At 39.4% G+C, this 20,323-nt stretch overlaps 1 protein-coding gene across 1 annotated transcript in view; it reads right to left on the reverse strand.

The window, feature by feature from the left end:
- Adamts19 (ADAM metallopeptidase with thrombospondin type 1 motif 19) overlaps positions 1 to 20,323 on the reverse strand; it is a 201,116-nt gene that overhangs the window by 8,075 nt on the left and 172,718 nt on the right. Inside the window, exons 20-21 of the mRNA XM_052155432.1 lie at positions 18,135 to 18,339; positions 17,066 to 17,218 (exon numbers count right to left, since the gene is read on the reverse strand). Coding sequence (XP_052011392.1) covers positions 17,066 to 17,218; positions 18,135 to 18,339 — 358 coding nt within the window. The remainder of the gene's footprint in view (positions 1 to 17,065; positions 17,219 to 18,134; positions 18,340 to 20,323) is intronic.

Below are 20,323 nucleotides of genomic sequence, written 5' to 3' on the forward strand. Positions count from 1 at the left end.
TGGTTTTTATAAATACCGGGTACGTTCAGAGTATTGTCTAATGGTGTTTAAATAGATGCTGTCTTAGTTGGAGTTTTAGCTTTGTGAACAGACACCATAAGCAAGGCAAGTCTTATAAAGAACAACATTTAATTGGGACTGGTTTACAGGTTCAGAGGTTCAGTCCATTATCATCAAGGCAGGAGCATGGTAGCATCCAGGTAGGCATGGTGCAGGAGGAGCTGACAGTTCTACATCTTCACCTGAAGGCTGCTAACAGAATACTGACTTCTAGGCAGCTAGGGTGAGGGTCTTAAGCCCATGCCCATGGTAACATACTTTCTCCAACAAGGCTGCAATGCCACTCCCTGGGACAAGCATATACAAACCATCACAGATGCATAATTAATCTCTTCGAAGCTCCACTACATTTAACTCATAAAACTTATTAATTTACTCAAAGGTGGCAATGTACCAAGTACTGTTCTGGATACTCAGATGTGGAAGTACACAGAAGAGAAAAGGACATTCACCCCTAGGAGGTTGTGTTTTCATAGCCAGTGAAGGTGAGAAAGACAACAGCCAAATGCCCGGCAATGGTGGTGCACACCTTTAATCCCATCCCTGAGGAAGTAGAGTCAGGTAGATCTCTGGGAGTTCGAAGCCATGCTGGCCTACAGACGACTTTGAGGGCAACCAAAGCTACACAGAGAAACTCTGGTTCGAAGAGGAAAAAGAAAGAAAAAGAAAGAGGAAAATGAAAATAAGGTATTTAGACAAATGAAAGTATTTGTCTAAATACTTTGTACTTTCAGATATAAACCAGTTCTATAGAGAATATAGAGGTTATGAAAGAGAATGGGGATACGTTTGGGGTAGGATCCTTTGCAACTCAACTAGGAACATGGGGAAAGAGTGTTGAAGAAAGCCTTCCTCCCCAAGGATAGGACAACCATGAACAAAATCCCATGGGATCCAAACATTTGTTTCTTGCTATTACAAGAATTCCATTTATACTTGTCTGATAGTCTTTAGTATACCCATGATTTAGTTTGCAACCATTCATGGTCTTTGATATATACCAAATCATTCAGAAAGAGGTATGGCAGTATAGGGTGGCCTGTTTCTTCATAAAATAAGTCAATTTTAAAAATTATATTGCTCTCTCTTGTCTTCATTAATCCTTCTAATTAATTTTAAGCTTGATCTTCACACATATCATGAAAGTTTTAAATGTATTTGGAACATGGTGATTCTTTTGACTTCTAGCAAAGCAAAATTGTTAAAATAACAAGTCCAACACTCTAAAAAAATATCAAGGAAATCCAAGGCATACCAGACAACTTGCCATTGAGATTGTCTTGGCAAGAAAAAAGTGCGAGAACAGGGCTAAAATAGAGTCTTGAATTGTGTACTGGGAAATCTGTTCCCAAAGTTTAATATTGCCCTGAAGGACCTTTGCAGCAAAATACCTCATGATTCAGTCCTTCATTTTCATTCTGTACAAGAAACACAATCACGTTATTCTAGCTTTGCCGTGGTTACCTTCAGAGTTACGTTTTTCAGAAATGTCTAAAAGTGCTTTGGACTTTTGTTTTGTTTTTGTTTTTTGACAGAAATAACAAAGCTTATAGAAAATAAATGTTAGGAAATCTTTCTCTTCATACAAAATGAGCTCCAAATCTTGATGCAAATTTTACTTTAACTTATTAATTATGACAGGTTACCTAAAGAAATGCTCTCCATGCTCTGACATATGCGAGCACCGTTTAGAAAATGTCACCTCAGAATTTTCAACTAAAAGAATAAACATTTCTTTTCTGTCTTGAGATATCCATGACATTTTCTGACACTAAAGTATATTACATTCATATCTCAGCTTGCATACCAACTAAGCATAAGACAAATTTACACAATATTTTAATTCTCTTGGTGTATTAAAATGACTAGTTTGTTCAATGAGGAACACAAGAAGAAATATTGGCAGATCAACCTGGTATCAACAATAACTGACCTTCCTTTAAAATTAGATTGCTAGGCATGTTTACTGTAGCTTTCAGGGTTCACTTCTGGGCAAGACTGATAAGTACTTTCCTCCACTGGTAGCATGCATAGCACCTTCCTCTTCTATGGAAACTAGAAAGGTAGGAAGGAGGCTTCCGGTCAGTACCAGTTTGATATCTGTAAGTTCTATTAGGCAGGTACGTGGTGTCTTCAGCAACGGGATCTTACCATCAACTTCTTGAGGCTACCAAGACCATTGGCAATGGCTAATAATATCTGAGGGTCTAGGGCACCTCATAGCCAATGCTATTAATAGAGGTAACTCTGACAGTGGTTCTGTATTTCTTAGACTGCCATGCCTATTACAGACAATATTGTCAAATTATAGGGTGGGTTATTCCATTTAAACTCTTTTTTTTCTTGCTGTTCCAAGAAAGAGTTTCTCCATGTAGTTCTGGCAGAACTCTCTCTCTCTCTCTCTCTCTCTCTCTCTCTCTCTCTCTCTCTCTCTCTCTCTCTCTCTCTCTCTCTCTCCTCTCTCCATCCCTTCCTCCCCCTCTCTCTTTCTCTCTCCCTCCCTCCCTTCCCCTCTCTCTTTCTCTCTCCCTCCCTCCCCTTCTCTTTTTCCTCCCCCCTCCCTCCTTCCCTTTCTCTTTCCTTCCCCTCCCTCCCCCTCCTTCTCCCCCTCCCCATCTCCCTCTTTCTTTTCCTCTCTCCTCTCCCTGTCTCTGTTTCTGTCTCCAAATAGGCTGGCCCCAAATTCACAGAGCTCCACCTGCCTCTGCCCCCCAAGTGCTGGATTTAAAGGTCTGCCCTACCACCATCTGGTCATTACACATGTTTTATATATCCATGTGTTTATATTTAAGGAAGCTTCTACAGTAATACTTCAGTGATACATCTTTGTCGTCTTTGTCAGAAGGTCTACAGAGTTATTTATCACTCCCTATAGTCTATTCTCTTCTCTGCCCTGCCTGACTCCAATCCTGATATCCCTTCCTATTCCATTATTTCCATTCCCTTTTGTAGCACTGTGTTCTGTCTCCTCATCCTTAGACATCCCCACTCCCTGTGGCACTGTGTTCTATCCTCTCTTCCTTAGATGTGCCCACTCCCCATGACTCCATTGATGCAACAGTCGCATGATATCACGGGAATAGACAACCATTTTCTAGTTGATTTTAAGTTTCTTTCCACAGATGGAATCCACACCTGGGGCAGTTACTAGACCAAGAACCTGTGCTGCATAGGGTCACCAGCCATAATGGAGAATCCATTACTATTGTTCTGATAATGGGACATAGTAATAAACAAATTGCAAATGACTTCTCATTACATCCATAATGGATGTAGATCTCAAGTTGGTGAATAACACAAATCCAAATAAGGTACAGAATATAAGGAACTGCCGCAAGCTCAGCCGAAACAGGACACGGAGATGAGATTCCCTCGAGGCTCAGGGATCATTTTGGAAGAGGGACAGAAAGACAGTAAAAGCCAGAGGTGGTAAGTGGCTATACCGAGTGTTTCCCAGACACACTAGGGCACCTAAACGTGTGAATTCACATGGAACATACAAGCTCAAACCAGAGAAAACTGAAGCATGGAGACAGGGAAGGTGGACAGGAAGGACGTCAGATTCATATGTGAGAAGTTATGGAAAATCAATGGCTACCAGAAGATGGAGGTTTAGATTTCTTTACAGCTGTGGTCCTGATAAGTCTAATGCATTTCAGTGAATGTCCTCAGACTCAAGAGTATATGGTGGCCCTAATTAAACTCAGTACAGTTTTAAAAATATGAAAGAGTACATAAAATTGAGATATAGGTTGGATCCTGGAAGAGATGAGAGGATGAGTATAATAATATAATGCATTTTCAAAAACAATAAAAATTTAAAATATACATTATCAACCCTTATAGCTACTTCTTTTATCTATACCCTTGGTGTGTTCAAAGTACACTACATGTGTCAGAGGATAGACATGATTGTGGCCTATCACTTCTGTAGATGACAACCCTAAGCTGCAGTCAAAAGGTTGAACACGCCCGTGACTTACGTCTTTTCTGCTATTCCTATGACAGGGAGTAAGAGCTGGCTGGGTCTTATAATGCTTCCGCTGTAAAAAAAAAAATAAAGTCGTATTTGGGTTCCACCTAGCTATGTCTCATTTTCAATACTTAGATTACTTAGCTATTTGGACCTAATGGGAGATTTGAGTATATATAAATGTGTATATTTAGATTATATAATAAAATAATTTGCCATCAGGTTCATTGAAGCATTAATCTGTAGAAGTTATAAGCAGTCTTTGGGAACCACAAAATTCTTCTAGTCATAAACACTGTAAAATGCCACCTTAAAGATTTTACCAGAGAGGTGCAGAATCCAATAGTAAAATTATCTCTAATGAGTATTTATTTTAAAAATGTTAGACTAAAATGTCTAATTTAAGTTTGATTTATTTTTAAACTCCTTGAAAGTAAAAAAAAAATAGTGTATTTAAGTGTTAAAAATAATATTTCTCACAGTTGGCCTTTATAGAGATTACCCAAGATTCCTTAGTTATAGACAGTGCCAAAGATATATATTTTGGAGAGAATCTGTTTTCTCTAGGCCAAACACTAAGAAAAGCTCTGTAATACTTTACTCATTTCCAGCTGGCTGTTAGAAGAAATAGGACTTCCTAAATTAAGGAAAAATAGTCACTGGCAGGGCTTGAAATTTTTTCAACTACCAATATAATGGAGAGTCTTCGAAAACATGATCTAATCTGTAACGGTAAGCGCCAATGTGTTACAAGGTCGACGGCACTGATTCAGGGAATTTGTCTTTGGGAATAATGAGATATTCGAAAGTGGTTTAACAAGAGCGAAGTAGCAGTCGTGGCTAGAGTGGACCTCAGAGGGAGGCTGAGCAGTCACTTCCACTGGAAATGATTTGAGCAGCATTCCTCCTGGGCTGTGGTGTACAGGCTTGGCAGCCCCCGCTCAGCGTTTTAATGAAGTGACTGTGAAACACGCATGCTTAAGGACAAGGGCTGGGCTTGGTTCTACAGACGAGCTGTTTGTTTAGGTCAGTGTTTCGCTGTCCTTTTGAAATAGTTTGCCGGCTTATTTAACACATGGGTGTCTGGAATCAATTCATTCCTAGATTTTAGATATTTAGGGTGTTGCTTTCTTCCCTCCCTCGTCCGTCCTCCCCTTCTTCTCTTCTCTAAAGGTCTAAGTATTCTGGCTGTGTTTAATGAAATGTTTGCATGTAGATAAAGAAAGTCTAGGAAATTTATCTGACAATATCAGACAGATTGCTTATGAATGATTTAAGAGGTCTGAATGCCTTTTGAAAGGGCTGTGAGCCCACAACCAGTAGCAAGTGTACACTGATCAATACAGCAATGGGAGAGACCGATTACTACACAGCCACCGACAGGTCTAAGTTTTCCCCTATATTTGTCATCTTGCCCACTCTCAGCCAACAAATCAGAGGGTCTTACACAGGCTGCAGACCAAGGCAGTTCTGACGTACCATCAGATGCTACAGTGAGCACTTCTGCAACCAGAGTGATTGGACTTCTTTTTAAGTTTAAATACTTTCTAGGTCTCATTCGGAAGTTCAAATGCTGACCAGATTCTTTTGGATCATGGAAGAGAGAGAGGAGTGAACTATGCAAGTTTTGTAACCATCTTTACAGTGTTTTAGTAAGTAAAGCCTTGACTGCAAGCTGCCCAGGTATTAGCATATGGCAACTGTCTTAGGGGTTCTATTCCTGCACAAACATGGCCAAGAAGCACATTGGGGAGGAAAGGGTTTATTCAGCTTACACGTCCACACTGTTGTTCATCACTAAAGGAAGTCAGGACTGGAACTCAAGCAGCTCAGGAAGCAGGAGCTGGTGCAGAGGCCATGGAGGGATGTTTCTTACTGGCTTGCTCAGCCTGCTCTCTTATAGAACCCAAGACTACCAGCTCAGAGACAGTACCACCAACAAGGGGCCCTCCCCCCTTTATCACTAATTGAGAAAAATCCCTACAACTGGATTTCATGGAGGCATTTTCACAACTGAAGCTCCTTTCTCTGTGATAACCTGAGCTTGTGTCAGGTTGACACACAAAACCAACCCATACAGTAACTATCTCTTACTTACTCTGCCCTGACAGGAGTCTCAAATTCGCTGGTTCTGAGGTAAAAGCCACTCTCTTCCCTGTTTCCCTTCTGTGTTTGAGAGCTTCTGTCTAAATCAGTGGTGAGAATTCCATCCACATCCTGTCACAAGGATGCCAAAGAAGTCTGCTATCCGCACAGGAAGCTTCAAGGAGGCTGGTGAGATGGCTCAGGAGGTAAGAGCACTTGCACTGAATGCTTGGAGACCTGAGCAAGAATGCCCAGCCCCCACACAGAAAGCCTGCCATGCTTCTGCTCGCCTGTAACACTGGCATTGGAGAGAGACAAAGGTGGATCCTAAAAGCACACTCATGTGCATTTATCTCTCTCTCTCTCTCTCTCTCACACACACACACACACAAGTATTTATTATAAAAGGTTAATCAACCTCAGGGATGGCTCATCAAGGAAGGCATAGATATTTTTAATTTGGTTCCAATGTTCAAATGTCCTCTAGAGAGAAAAGAATTCCATATAACTAGAACTTGAACATTGAGAAAATCATACAAGGTGTGCCACACTGAACAGCACACTTCCAACATCCTGTCCAAAATGGAGTTTTGCAAAGAAGAAGAAAAAGAAGAAGAAATGCTATATTTTCTTGTTTTTAACTATCCATATACAGAAAAGTGTTAAAGGACCTGGAAATTGCAAGAATAAAGATTTGCTTTATTTTATTCAACATCAGTCCCTCTCATACAAATAATAATAATAATAATAATAATAATAATAATAATAAGTAACTCTTAAATGAGTAACAATTTAGTTATAAAATGCAGACATTCTGGTCTCTAGAATGTGGCAGATTGACTGATGTGTATGTCTAATCAACAGTGTATTTTCTTTATTTTAATAGATTAAACTCTATTTACTCATTTCAATTGATATTTAACATTTACTACTTTCACATTTCACTAATGCATTTAAGTTGGTTATTTGTGATAGTTCCTTGCTATTTCTATAATTTTGAAATCTTCAGAACAAGTCATCTAGCTTCCCTATTTTGAAAGGAAATACCCCTCTGAGTTGTGCAATGTCATGGACTCTGAAATCTCCAACATCTGATTTTACCTGGTATTGGGTATGTGGTGGTGTGGATAGGAATGGCCTTCAGAGATATGAATGCTTTGTCATTAGGGAAGGGCACTATTTGAAAGAGGTTAAGGGGGTGTGGCCTTGTTGGAGTAAGTGTAGCCTTTCTAGAGGAAGGGTGTCACTGGGGGATGAGATTTGGGGGTTCCAAATGCTCAAGCCAGACCCAATGTCTCCAGATGTAGAACTCTCAGCTACTTGTCCAGCTACCTCTTCAACACCATGACTGTCTCCATGCTCCCAATAAGAAGGGCTCAGAGGTAAAGAGCATTGCCTGCTCATCCAGAGGTCCTGAGTTCAATTCTCAGCAATCACATGGTGGCTCACAACCATCTGTAATGGGATCTGATGCCCTCTTCTGGATGGTAGGCACACCTGCAGGGAGAATGCTACATCTTTAATAAATAAATCTTTTATTAAAAAAATGTGATACTGTTAAAGTTATGCTATGTTTTATATTGTGATATTGACATAAAATTAGGGGATGAACAAGAAAGAAAAGGTTATAATTTAATAGTCATGTGTTTGTTTGCCAAATTGTTATGGGTTTAATTGTATTAATTCAGTTTTTTTCAATTTGACAGACACTAGAGTCATCTGGGAGAGGGATGCTCAATTGAATAATCGCGTCCATCAAACTGTCATGGATGCCTGTGGGCATCTATGACACAGTTTCCTGAGGAAAGGTTGATATAAGAAGGTCCATTCCATTTGTCAATTCTTGCTCTTAGAGCATATGCTATTGGTGTTCTGTTCAGAAACTTTCTCCCTGTACTGATGTCCTCAAGGGTCTTCCCCAGTTTCTTTTCTATTAACTTCAGAGTGTCTGGCTTTATGTGGAGGTCCTTGATCCATTTGGATTTGAGCTTAGTACAAGGAGACAAGGATGGATCAATTCGCATTCTTCTGCATGCTGACCTCCAGTTGAACCAGCACCATTTGTTGAAAAGGCTATCTTTTTTCCATTGGATGTTTTCAGCCTCTTTGTCGAGGATCAAGCGGCCATAGGTGTGTGGGTTCATTTCTGGATCTTCAATCCTGTTCCACTGATCCTCCTGCCTGTCACTGTACCAATACCATGCGGTTTTTAACACTATTGCTCTGTAGTATTGCTTGAGGTCAGGGATACTGATTCCCCCAGACTTTCTTTTGTTGCTGAGAATAGTTTTAGCTATCCTGGGTTTTTTGTTATTACAGATGCATTTGATAATTGCTCTTTCTAACTCTGTGAAGAATTGAGTTGGTATTTTGATGGGCATTTCATTGAATCTGTAGATTACTTTTGGCAAAATGGCCATTTTAACTATATTGATTCTACCGATCCATGAGCATGGGAGGTTTTCCCATTTTTTGAGGTCTTCTTCCATTTCCTTCTTCAGAGTCTTGAAGTTCTTGTCATACAGATCTTTCACATGTTTGGTAAGAGTCACCCCAAGATACTTTATACTATTTGTGGGTATTGTGAAGGGGGTCATTTCCCTAATTTCTTTCTCAGCCTGCTTATCCTTTGAGTATAGGAAGGCCACTGATTTGCTTGAGTTGATTTTATAACCTGCCACTTTGCTGAAGTTGTTTATCAGCTGTAGGAGTTCTCTAGTGGAGTTTTTTGGGTCACTTAGGTAGACTATCATGTCATCTGCAAATAATGATAGTTTGACTTCTCCCTTTCCAATTTGTATCCCTTTGACCTCCTTATGTTGTCGAATTGCCTGAGCTAGTACCTCAAGTACAATATTGAAAAGATAAGGAGAAAGGGGGCAGCCCTGTCTAGTCCCTGATTTTAGTGGGATTGCTTCAAGTTTCTCTCCATTTAGTTTGATGCTGGCTACCGGTTTGCTGTATATTGCTTTTACTATGTTTAGGTATGGGCCTTGAATTCCTGTTCTTTCCAAGACTTTAAGCATGAAAGGATGCTGAATTTTGTCAAATGCTTTTTCAGCATCCAATGAAATGACCATGTGGTTTTTTTCTTTGAGTTTGTTTATGTAGTGGATTGCATCGATGGACATTGGTACAGGGAGAAAGTTTCTGAACAGAACACCAATAGCGTATGCTCTAAGAGCAAGAATTGACAAATGGGACCTCATAAAATTACAAAGTTTCTGTAAGGCAAAGGACACCATCAAGAGGACAAATCGGCAACCAACAAATTGGGAAAAGATCTTCACCAATCCTACATCAGATAGAGGGCTAATATCCAATATATATAAAGAACTCAAGAAGTTAGACTCCAGAAAACCGAACAACCCTATTAAAAAATGGGGTACAGAGTTAAACAAAGAATTCTCACCTGAAGAACATCGGATGGCAGAGAAGCATCTTAAAAAATGTTCAACTTCATTGGTCATTAGGGAAATGCAAATCAAAACAACCCTGAGATTTCACCTTACACCAGTCAGAATGGCTAAGAATAAAAATTCCGGAGATAACCACTTATTAGTGAGTGCATACCATGATTCACCTTTTGAGTCTGGGTTACCTCACTTAGTATGATGTTCTCTAGCTCCATCCATTTGCCTAAGAATTTCATGAATTCATTGTTTCTAATGGCTGAATAGTACTCCATTGTGTAGATATACCACATTTTTTGCATCCACTCTTCTGTTGAGGGATACCTGGGTTCTTTCCAGCATCTGGCAATTATAAATAGGGCTGCTATGAACATAGTAGAGCATGTATCCTTATTACATGGTGGGGAATCCTCTGGGTATATGCCCAGGAGTGGTATAGCAGGATCTTCTGGAAGTGAGGTGCCCAGTTTTTGGAGGAACCACCAGACTGCTTTCCAGAGTGGTTGTACCAATTTGCAACCCCACCAGCAGTGGAGGAGTGTTCCTCTTTCTCCGCACCCTCTCCAACACCTGCTGTCTCCTGAATTTTTAATCTTAGCCATTCTGACTGGTGTAAGATGAAATCTTAGGGTTGTTTTGATTTGCATTTCCCTAATGACTAATGAAGTTGAGCATTTTTTAAGATGCTTCTCCGCCATCCGAAGTTCTTCAGGTGAGAATTCTTTGTTTAACTCTGTACCCCCATTTTTTAATAGGGTTTTTTCGGTTTTCTGGAGTCTAACTTCTTGAGTTCTTTATATATATTGGATATTAGCCCTCTATCTGATGTAGGATTGGTGAAGATCTTTTCCCAATTTGTTGGTTGCCGATCTGTCCTCTTGATGGTGTCCTTTGCCTTATTAACCTAGAAAACTGGAATACCCAAAACATAATCCACACATCAAATGAGATACAAGAAGAAAGCAGGAGTGGTCCCTGGTTCTGGAAAGACTCAGTGAAACAGTATTTGGCAAAACCAGAACGGGGAACTGGGAAGGGGTGGGAGGGAGGACAGGGGAAGAGAAGGGGGCTTATGGGACTTTCGGGGAGGGGGGGGTGGCTAGAAAAGGGGAAATCATTTGAAATGTAAATAAATTATATCGAATAAAAAAATAACAATAAAGTGGGGAAAAAATATATTGAATAAAAAATGTTAAAAAAAAGAAAAAAAAATTCCGGAGATAGCAGGTGTTGGAGAGGGTGCGGAGAAAGAGGAACACTCCTCCACTGCTGGTGGGGTTGCAAATTGGTACAACCACTCTGGAAATCAGTCTGGCGGTTCCCTGAAAACTGGGCACCTCACTTCCAGAAGATCCTGCTATACCACTCCTGGGCATATACCCAGAGGATTCCCCACCATGTAATAAGGATACATGCTCTACTATGTTCATAGCAGCCCTATTTATAATTGCCAGATGCTGGAAAGAACCCAGATATCCCTCAACAGAAGAGTGAATGCAAAAAATGTGGTATATCTACACAATGGAGTACTATTCAGCCATTAGAAACAATGAATTCATGAAATTCTTAGGCAAATGGATGGAGCTAGAGAACATCATACTAAGTGAGGTAACCCAGACTCAAAAGGTGAATCATGGTATGCACTCACTAATAAGTGGATATTAACCTAGAAACCTGGATTACCCAAAACATAATCTACGCATCAAATGAGGTACAAGAAGAAAGGAAGAGTGTCCCCTTGTTCTGGAAAGACTCAATGAAGCAGTATTCAGCAAAACCAGAACGGGGAAGTGGGAAGGGGTGAGTGGGAGGACAGGGGAAGAGAAGGGGACTTACGGGACTTTTTGGGAGTGGGGGGGGCTAGGAAAGGGGAAATCATTTGAAATGTAAATAAAAAATATACCGAATTAAAAAAAAAAAAAAAAAGAAGGTCCATTCCTCTGTGAGCAGCGTCACCCTCAAACAGGTGGCCCTCTTATAGAAGCAAGCAAACTGAGCACACCATGGAGTGAGTAAGTTGTGTTCCTGCATGGTCTCTGAGTCAGCTTTGGCTTCCAGGTTCCTATCTGGAGTTCTTGCCTTGGCTGATCTCCACAAAGTAAGAGCTGGAAGGTGAAATACATCCTCTCTTACTCAAGTTGCTTTTTGTTGATGTCTTATCACTGTGACAGAGAAGTAAGCTGATACATCACTGCTTATTTGATCTTATACTTAGGTCTAGGTTGTTTTTAATTTAATAAGTACTTAACCCATTGCCTCTTTACAGTTACAATGGTTGATCTTACGAAGCACACTGATCTGGTATGTTATAATTGATTATGTTTTGCATTCTACTTTTTAGCTCCTTCTTGATATGACTAATTAATCACCAACAAGGGTGAGCTGAACAAGGATAGCACCAATGAGCATACAATACTAGATAAGGAAAATCCTACGAGGCCTCGATCCTGCACGGAGAACATAAATAGGCAAGTGAGAATAGCTGGGGGAGGGAAAGGAGGAATTCACCCGGTAAGAGAATACTAACTGGTTGTCCAGTGCCAAAAGGTCAGCCCTGAAAAGTGTACATACAAGAAGCATTGTGCAGTCTGAATAGAGTGTGCTTGAGAAAATATGTGTGTGTGTGTGTGTGTGTGTGTGTGTGTGTGTATATATATATATGTACATGTATATGTATACATATATATACACATACATATATACACATATATGCCCATAACAACAATTGTTATAATTGATGTATTTTCCACTTTAAGGGAGTGGAAATTAACTTTGAAGGTGAACAGGGAGGGGTATATGTGGGAGTGTGCAGGAGAATAGGAAGGGGAGAAATGTAATTGTATAGTAATCTCAGCAGTAACAGTGGAAAAATTTTGTGTGTGTGTGTGTGTGTGTGTGCGTGTGCGTTTGTGTGTGTGTGTGTGTGCGTGTGCGTTTGTGTGTGTGTGTGTGTGTGTGTGTGTGTGAAGGAATATGTGTACCACAGTGAATCTATGAAGGTGAGAGGACAATTTAGAATTATTTCTGTTCACCATTTGGGCCTGAGGGATTAAATAATTCACCAGGCGTGGGGGGTTGCGATCATCTTCCCTCACTGGTGGTTTTACTTGCTCTTGGGCTTCTTTTGAAAACTCATGCTATGTACTCAAAAAGTATGATTTCTCTGTTGTCTGTAGTTCTAGGAAAATAGATCATGTGGATTATAATAACATTAGCTATATATGTGTAGAAAATACTACATTTTATTAGAAATAATTGAGAAGTACAAAAGCTTTTTACAATTATAAAATTAAAATAAAAAACATCTAGTATATTTTACTCTTTTAGTTAGAATACTGTTTCCAGAGAATAAACAAAAATTTAAAGCTAAAACACAATTTTGAGATTTATAACTACTTCAAACTAGACAATTATTGATAACCTCAAACTAGGATGACATTAAGTAAGTTGAATTATCATCTTCTTTGAGGGTATTGCTTTACAACTAGAAAGTGTCTATATAGACTGGTATATTTTATCTAACTTAGTTTTTAGATTCTTTCTCCATGTACTTTCTATACTGCTCATTTGAAGATGAAGATTCGTTGGATAAGTTAAAATGATGCATTGTGTGTCTACACAGAGATATTTTCAACTAGATGTGCAATTAACTCACTCAAAATGACTGACTATGTATCACTTAGGATTACATCATTTCAAAAAAACTCATAACAATATGTAGTCCAAATACTGATTTAGAATGTCATAATTTGATATGTGGTCCAAACTATTCATTTTTCATATTTTGGATATTTTCCAGTACCAAATATGCTTGGATCTTAGAGTGTGGAATAAATCTAACGATAGAACAAAAATAATTAATTTGGCTCAATGATAACAATCATTTATTAATATTTCATAGAAGACCAAAATTCATTAAATCTTCGGGAAAGGACAAAACTCTTTGCAACACGTAAATAAAAAGCCTTTGTTTGCTCTTCCGTTGACCTCCATTAATGCAAACCAGAAGTCAAACGAGTCGAAATCAAGGCAGAAAAGTCAAGTTTGTGAAGAAAATATGGCATTTCATTAAACACAAGGAATGATGTTATTTTTCATTTCAGCTTAAGTGACTGAAGGCAGATTCATGTCACCACAAAACATGTGGGTCCTGTTCCCCTTCTCTAAGAAAGATTATGAGGCCATATGCATATCAGACATTGTCAGAATGTGACACATAACGGTGTCAAGCCCTAAACCACAATAGGGCCATAACATCCCATATACTCGTTCTAAAAGCTCTGTAGTTGAATGAAATAAGCATGGGCCACGCCCATGGCAGGGCATCTACCTAGAAACCAGCCTTTCTGCCTTTCCATAGACATCTGTTTGCTTGCTTGTGTTTGTTTGGTTGCTTGTTCTGGTAGCATTAGGGTTTTAACCTAAGACGTGCATACAATAGGCAAGTGCTCTATCCCTAAAGTACATCGCTCCCCTTATACCTGGTTCCCCTACCCCTTAAACCGAGAGCAATTATTACACTGTTTACACAAAAGTATCCCAACGATAAATGCTAGAAATCACATAGGCTAATGTCAATGCCAGCAACTAGGTGAAGGCATTAGCAATAGTCTGCTTCTGCCTTTGATGGAGCTCAGTTTCCCTAAGAACTCCTAGGCAGTGCAAGAACCTGCTGTGTCTGTCTGAAGAAGAGAGCAGCGCTTTTTTGGTGCTAGAATTCATGGCAAGCAAATTCAATATTCCTGATCAAAGCCAAACCAAGTTTTAATATTAGATCCACTTAGGTGTATTGATAGTATAAAACACTGGGCAGGAACTGAGTGAGGAAGACAGATTAATTGCCCTCAGGGGATCACAGACATCCAGCCACAACCTCATACATCTTGTTGCTATTTCTGCTGTGGAGGCACAGCTGATAAGAATAAGCGGACCTGTGTTCTGTCTGTCCCTGAAGACTTTAATCACGGGAACACAGTCTCCGAAGCACTGTGCCTTTGCTCGATAATGGTTTGGGATGTTTTCCATTTCAACATGAAAGCCCCATCTTAGAAGTAAAAAAAAGGGAGTAAAATCAGGAACATTCACAAGAAGATGCTGGTTTTCATTTGCCCACATTTTTTTTTGCTGTTTGAATGTGATGCTGAGAGTTTGAGAAGGGGGAAAAAAAGGTTTTTAAGGAAAAGAGAAAACATACTTTGATCTAAAGAGAGACTGGGGAGGAGAGAGGGAGGGGGAGGGAGGGAGTGATGAGATTGAGAGTAAAGCAAGAAAAGGCCTATAAAACCTAAGCACCCTGGAATAAAGAACACTCATTGGACCCACCTTCTGAGCCCTGCGGAGGCTGTGTGTGCATAGAGCAATACAGCCCAGCTAGAAAGGAATCGATCTAATGGGACTTGTGAATTGTATATATAATTATGGTAATATCAAAACAAGTTTTTCTAAGCTAGCATTAAAAATAAACCCCGATATCTGTATTCTTTATACTATCCAAAGTTAATTTTTCTTTCATAAGACACAACACGGGGCCACAGTAGACACATTCTGTTAATCAAAAGTAAGAGTGCTTGTCACGGTGACAGCTAGGTGAATCCTGTCTCTACAAGGCTCCTCAAATGTGCTCGAAGTTCTGTGTCAGGTGCTCTAATAATACCAAGTTCTGCTGCTTTTTAAAGTCTGTATTTGGGGTTGTGTAGCTAACTAGGATACAGGTATCCTTTGAAATATTCTTGTTTATCACAAATGCTGGAAAATATAATTCATTTTATATACTGATGTCTTAATCGTGTTTCTATTGTTGCTATCAACCCCCCTCCCCCACACACACCAAAAACAAAAACAAAAACAAAACTCGATGGCAAAAGACTAACATGCAAGACTACTCTAACTTTAGCTAGAGCTATCTCTACATTTTCATCTGACGTGTACTTTCAAAGACATTATTTCATCATATTAACACCTATCTGCCTATCTGTCCATTTCCCATTTAAAAGTTGGGTCAATACGCTTGGATGCAACGTAGCCTCAGAACTAACCTTAGATCTCTTGAATTCCACCCAAATGTGCTTTTCTTCTACTCAGAAATAGGAAGACAAATCCTATACATGACAGAATTTGATTATGGGTGATCCAGAATTCATATTCCCATTGAAATGTGCAACATTTAAAAGTCTTATCGGTTCTGTGTTTTTTAGTGCGGATCTGTGTTCTGTCTGTCCCTGAAGACTTTAATCACGGGAACACAGTCTCCGAAGCACTGTGCCTTTGCTCTGTAATAGTTTGGGATGTTTTCCATTTCAACATAAAGCCCCATGCATCTGACTCCATGTGAAGTCTAAGTATTGATAACAGAGGCAAAACATTACATTTCCTAAGAACTGAAAAGCAATCATAGTGTGCAAATTATTATTGAGGAAGAAAGCCATAAACATGGGGCTGTGCAAACACTACACACACACACACACACACACACACACACACACACACCACATCCAAGTCTTCCACCATCACCCCCCACATCAACACCTACTCTATACATCTATACACAGAAGACTTTAAATATTCAGGATTTCATGTGTGGCAGCATTGAGAAAGCTGGAATAATTCTCAGCGCTTTATATACGGAAAGTATTTCTTCCGGGTTGTTCTTCAGTTTATTTTGAGGAAAGCTATCATGTTTCCTACTGTGTTGTAGCAGATCTCTCTCTTCCCGTTTATGAAACCCGGGAGAGGAGACTTCTATTTCATGTAGGCCACAGAGCTGGATGCTCTGTGGCGAACGCGATGCCACATGTGAATATGGAATTATTACACTTGGGATCTGGCACAAGTTTTATCCTAAAACAGAGCCCATTGATGTTCTGTGAAGTGAGGTATTAAGCATATTCTACATAATCACATATGAGCCTTGACATATGAAAACTTTTAGCAAATTTTACTGTTCCCATGAAATAAAAGTGCCCACTTCCCAAATGAATTCTGCCAGTTTAAGTTAACTTTAACACTTGTGATCCTGGTCTCTCTCTTGACAAGCCAGTGCCCCCTCTATGATAACTTTTCTTTGAACGTTTTTGTGACAACCCCCCTCCCCCCGCTAATGTCTGTGCTCCAACCCTGTTTTACCTAACAAGGAAAGGAATTCTGGTATTTCCATTTCTACTGTACACAACTCATAATACCAAAAGAAGAAGAATTATATCTTGTCCCTTTTTTTGCTCTTCTGATGGAAATTATGCCTTTTAAGTGTAGTTTGGGTTTACGCACTTAGTGTGTTTTATCTCTCAGATAGCTATTATTAAAACATATTCTGAGGAAGAACTTGAACCCGAAATGCTAGCAATAAAATAATGCTCACTATTTTTAGAGCTTCTTTTTTTAATGCCAGCTATGATGTTAGACACTTTATGTATTTTATCTCAGTCATTAACATCATCCCCTAGAGATCATAATCTTAGAGACACAGACATAAAAGCTGGTCACGGAACACTCTCTCCCCTGATGTCTGCCTCCCAAACTCCATGCAAATCACTCTCACCTTAGACCAGTCACCTACTCGCCACACGTAGCATTTTGAGTAATCCTCGCAGTCCTCTGCCTCCCTGGGTCTAGTGGAGAGGACACACTTTTTTCGTGGGTTAGTGCATCTCACGGTACGATGTCGCACGCCTTTACCACACTTCACTGAGCACTGGAAGATAAAATTAAAGGTTTAATAGAGTTGGCACAAGCTATGGAATAAGGCACGTTCAATAATGGATTCTGTCATTTTTCATATCATTAGAAGGACAACTAGGTATCAGAACATGTCTATCATTTTATATTATATATAATATGATGAAATTATGTACATGGATAATTTTATGCATATCTATGTGGGGGTGGGCTTTGCGCATGTATCATGTAAGTGGGTTTGTGGGGCTCCATACACTTATACCCCTAAAATGCTTTGAATGTATGCAGTAAGTGTCATATATAATTATGCTAAGATATGTATAAAAATCATGCGAGTCTATCACTGTGGATTTGCATGGAAAACACATGTATATAGCATACTACAAGCTTGCAAGCCTGTGTAATACAGTGAGTTCACCCTGGTCTACACTGTAGCTTTATCACTTTGGTAAGGGTTTTGAGTGAATTAATTCCTTTAATTTATACTGCTCAGACATACAAAACAGTATATATTTAATTTTCTTATGCTTGTAAGAATGTATACATTACTTATATATAAACTTCAAATATGAAGTAAAGTCTCATTGCTTGTACATATTAAATGAATGCTAACTGCTTCTTTTCTTTACTTTTTAAATGTTCAGAGATATTCAAGGTGTCAAATACATACTTTAATGTGTGTCTTGCCAGTGGTACTCATAGCATATACATGAGAAAAATCAAAAGTCTAAACTGCTCATGAGTTATGTGGATATATATATATATATATATATATATATATATATATATATTAAATTGGCTCTTTTCCTTTTGTATCAGCAAAATTAATAGCTCTACCTATCAACCGTCATGTAGTGATTTGGAAGGTGATACAAGATGCTGTAGAAGGGAAGGATCAGAGCAGGAGGGCCGACATGGAGTAAGTACTGTACCTCCGACCACACTCCGGCCTCCCACACCGTCATGCAGTCCTGGCCCTCACAGCGCTGTGCAGTAGCGGGCTTTGGCCCTATGCAGTCCCTCTCCCAGGCTCTAATTAGGGTTCCATTTTCCAGTTGCTGGGTACAGGCCACTTGTCTACTCTGGACTCCTTTGCCACACGTTCGTGAACACGTGGTCCATTCTGTCATCATCCACCTAAAAGGAAAGCAAAGGTCATGGGAGATAAATTGAAAGACGTCTACTTACCACATACCCAACACTTTTAGAGTTAGCTGAAAGTTGACTTATGTTAACTTTACTTAAATTGTAATCACCGTGTACATGCTATACTTTGTGCATTTCCCTGAATGTTCCATAATTATCTCTTTTATTTTATTAATACTCAAAGTCTTTAACTGTTGCCACTCCTAATATGTTAATGCTAACTTGTTTGCTAACATATTCTATACAGAATAACCATGGCTATAAAATACTTTGGAATTGTTTTTTGTTTAAGGTTATGAATATTCACAAAACCCAAATGTATTAAGAACTACAGCTATTACGGCCATTTACAAAAAGGCAAACTGAATCCTACAGAGATTCAGTAAGAATCTCCCAGATGGGGCACCTTACTTCCAGAAGATCCTGCTATACCACTCCTGGGCATATACCCAGAAGACTCCCCACCATGTAATAAGGATACATGTTCTACTATGTTCATAGCAGCCCTATTTGTAATTGCCAGATGCTGGAAAGAACCCAGGTATCCCTCAACAGAAGAGTGGATGCAAAAAATGTGGTATATCTACACAATGGAGTACTATTCAGCCATTAGAAACAATGAATTCATGAAATTCTTAGGCAAATGGATGGAGCTAGAGAATATCATACTAAGTGAGGTAACTCAGACTCAAAAGGTGAATCATGGTATGCACTCACTAATAAGTGGATATTAACCTAGAAAACTGGAATACCCAAAACATAACCCACACATCAAATGAGGTACAAGAAGAAAGGAGGAGTGGCCCCTGGTTTTGGAAAGACTCAGTGAAACAGTATTCAGCAAAACCAGAACCGGGAAGTGGGAAGGGGTGGGTGGGAGGACAGGGGAAGAGAAGGGGGTTTGCGGGACTTTCAGGGAGTGGGGGGGCTAGAAAAGGGGAAATCATTTGAAATGTAAATAAATTATATCGAATAAAAAAAAAAAAGAATCTCCCAGATGGAGCTGTATATGCTTTAGCCTAGACACTGGCTAGCTCTGATATGAACACAGACACATGGGTTTATTAACATGATCTCATTTTAGTTATTTTTTTGGATGCTAATATTTTTTCCAGGTTTACTGATTTAATCATCCACCCAACACACACACACACACACACACACACACACACACACACACACACACCTTTTTTTTACAGTGATAAGATTAGTAATACATAATTATTGTTGCTTCTAATGATTTGAGACTTATCAGAATGGTGTTAGCTTGACCATCCACCCAAATCTAACTTCAGGACAGAATCAGGTCTTATGTTAGGAATATATTACAGGATCCTTGCAATGGGGAAGAGCCACGTGCCTATATGTTGAGCTGGAGTGAGGAGAATCATCAGGGCATTGGCACAGCAGGAAGCCACCTTGTGGGGGCCACTAAGATATAAAGGTGGTAACAGACAGTCTGTCTGATAATTGAGATTGTTCCACAGGGACTATAAGGACAATATCAATGGCATGAATATGTGATACCAAAGGAAGGTTCACATCCCAGGCACAATGGAGCAGACAGAATCATATTGGTTGCACTACTCAGAAGGCCGGGAATTTAAAACACATAGGTTATTTATATGGCTATTGCACAGCTAGTCAAATGACTCAGTGAGTTAAAATGCCTGAAACCAAGCCTAGCAATAGAAGCTCAATGGGGGCCCACATGATGGAAGGAGATAACCAACTCCCATCAAGTTTCTGTGACTTCCATAGGAGTTCTTTGGCATCTCCTCCTCCCTTCCGTTCAAACAACAAACAAACAAATAAATAAAAATATCCTGTTTAACATCAGGGGTTAACTAAACCTGCACAGAGTAAAGCCACCAGAAAGAGAGCTAGTGTACCATATAACACATATTGACATATCTTTAAAATGATTTATCTTTAAACTACACATGCATCTTCATCTTCTACTTCTTTCTAAAAC

Source organism: Apodemus sylvaticus, chromosome 13 (assembly GCF_947179515.1).
Source record: "Apodemus sylvaticus chromosome 13, mApoSyl1.1, whole genome shotgun sequence".
NCBI lineage: Eukaryota > Metazoa > Chordata > Mammalia > Rodentia > Muridae > Apodemus > Apodemus sylvaticus.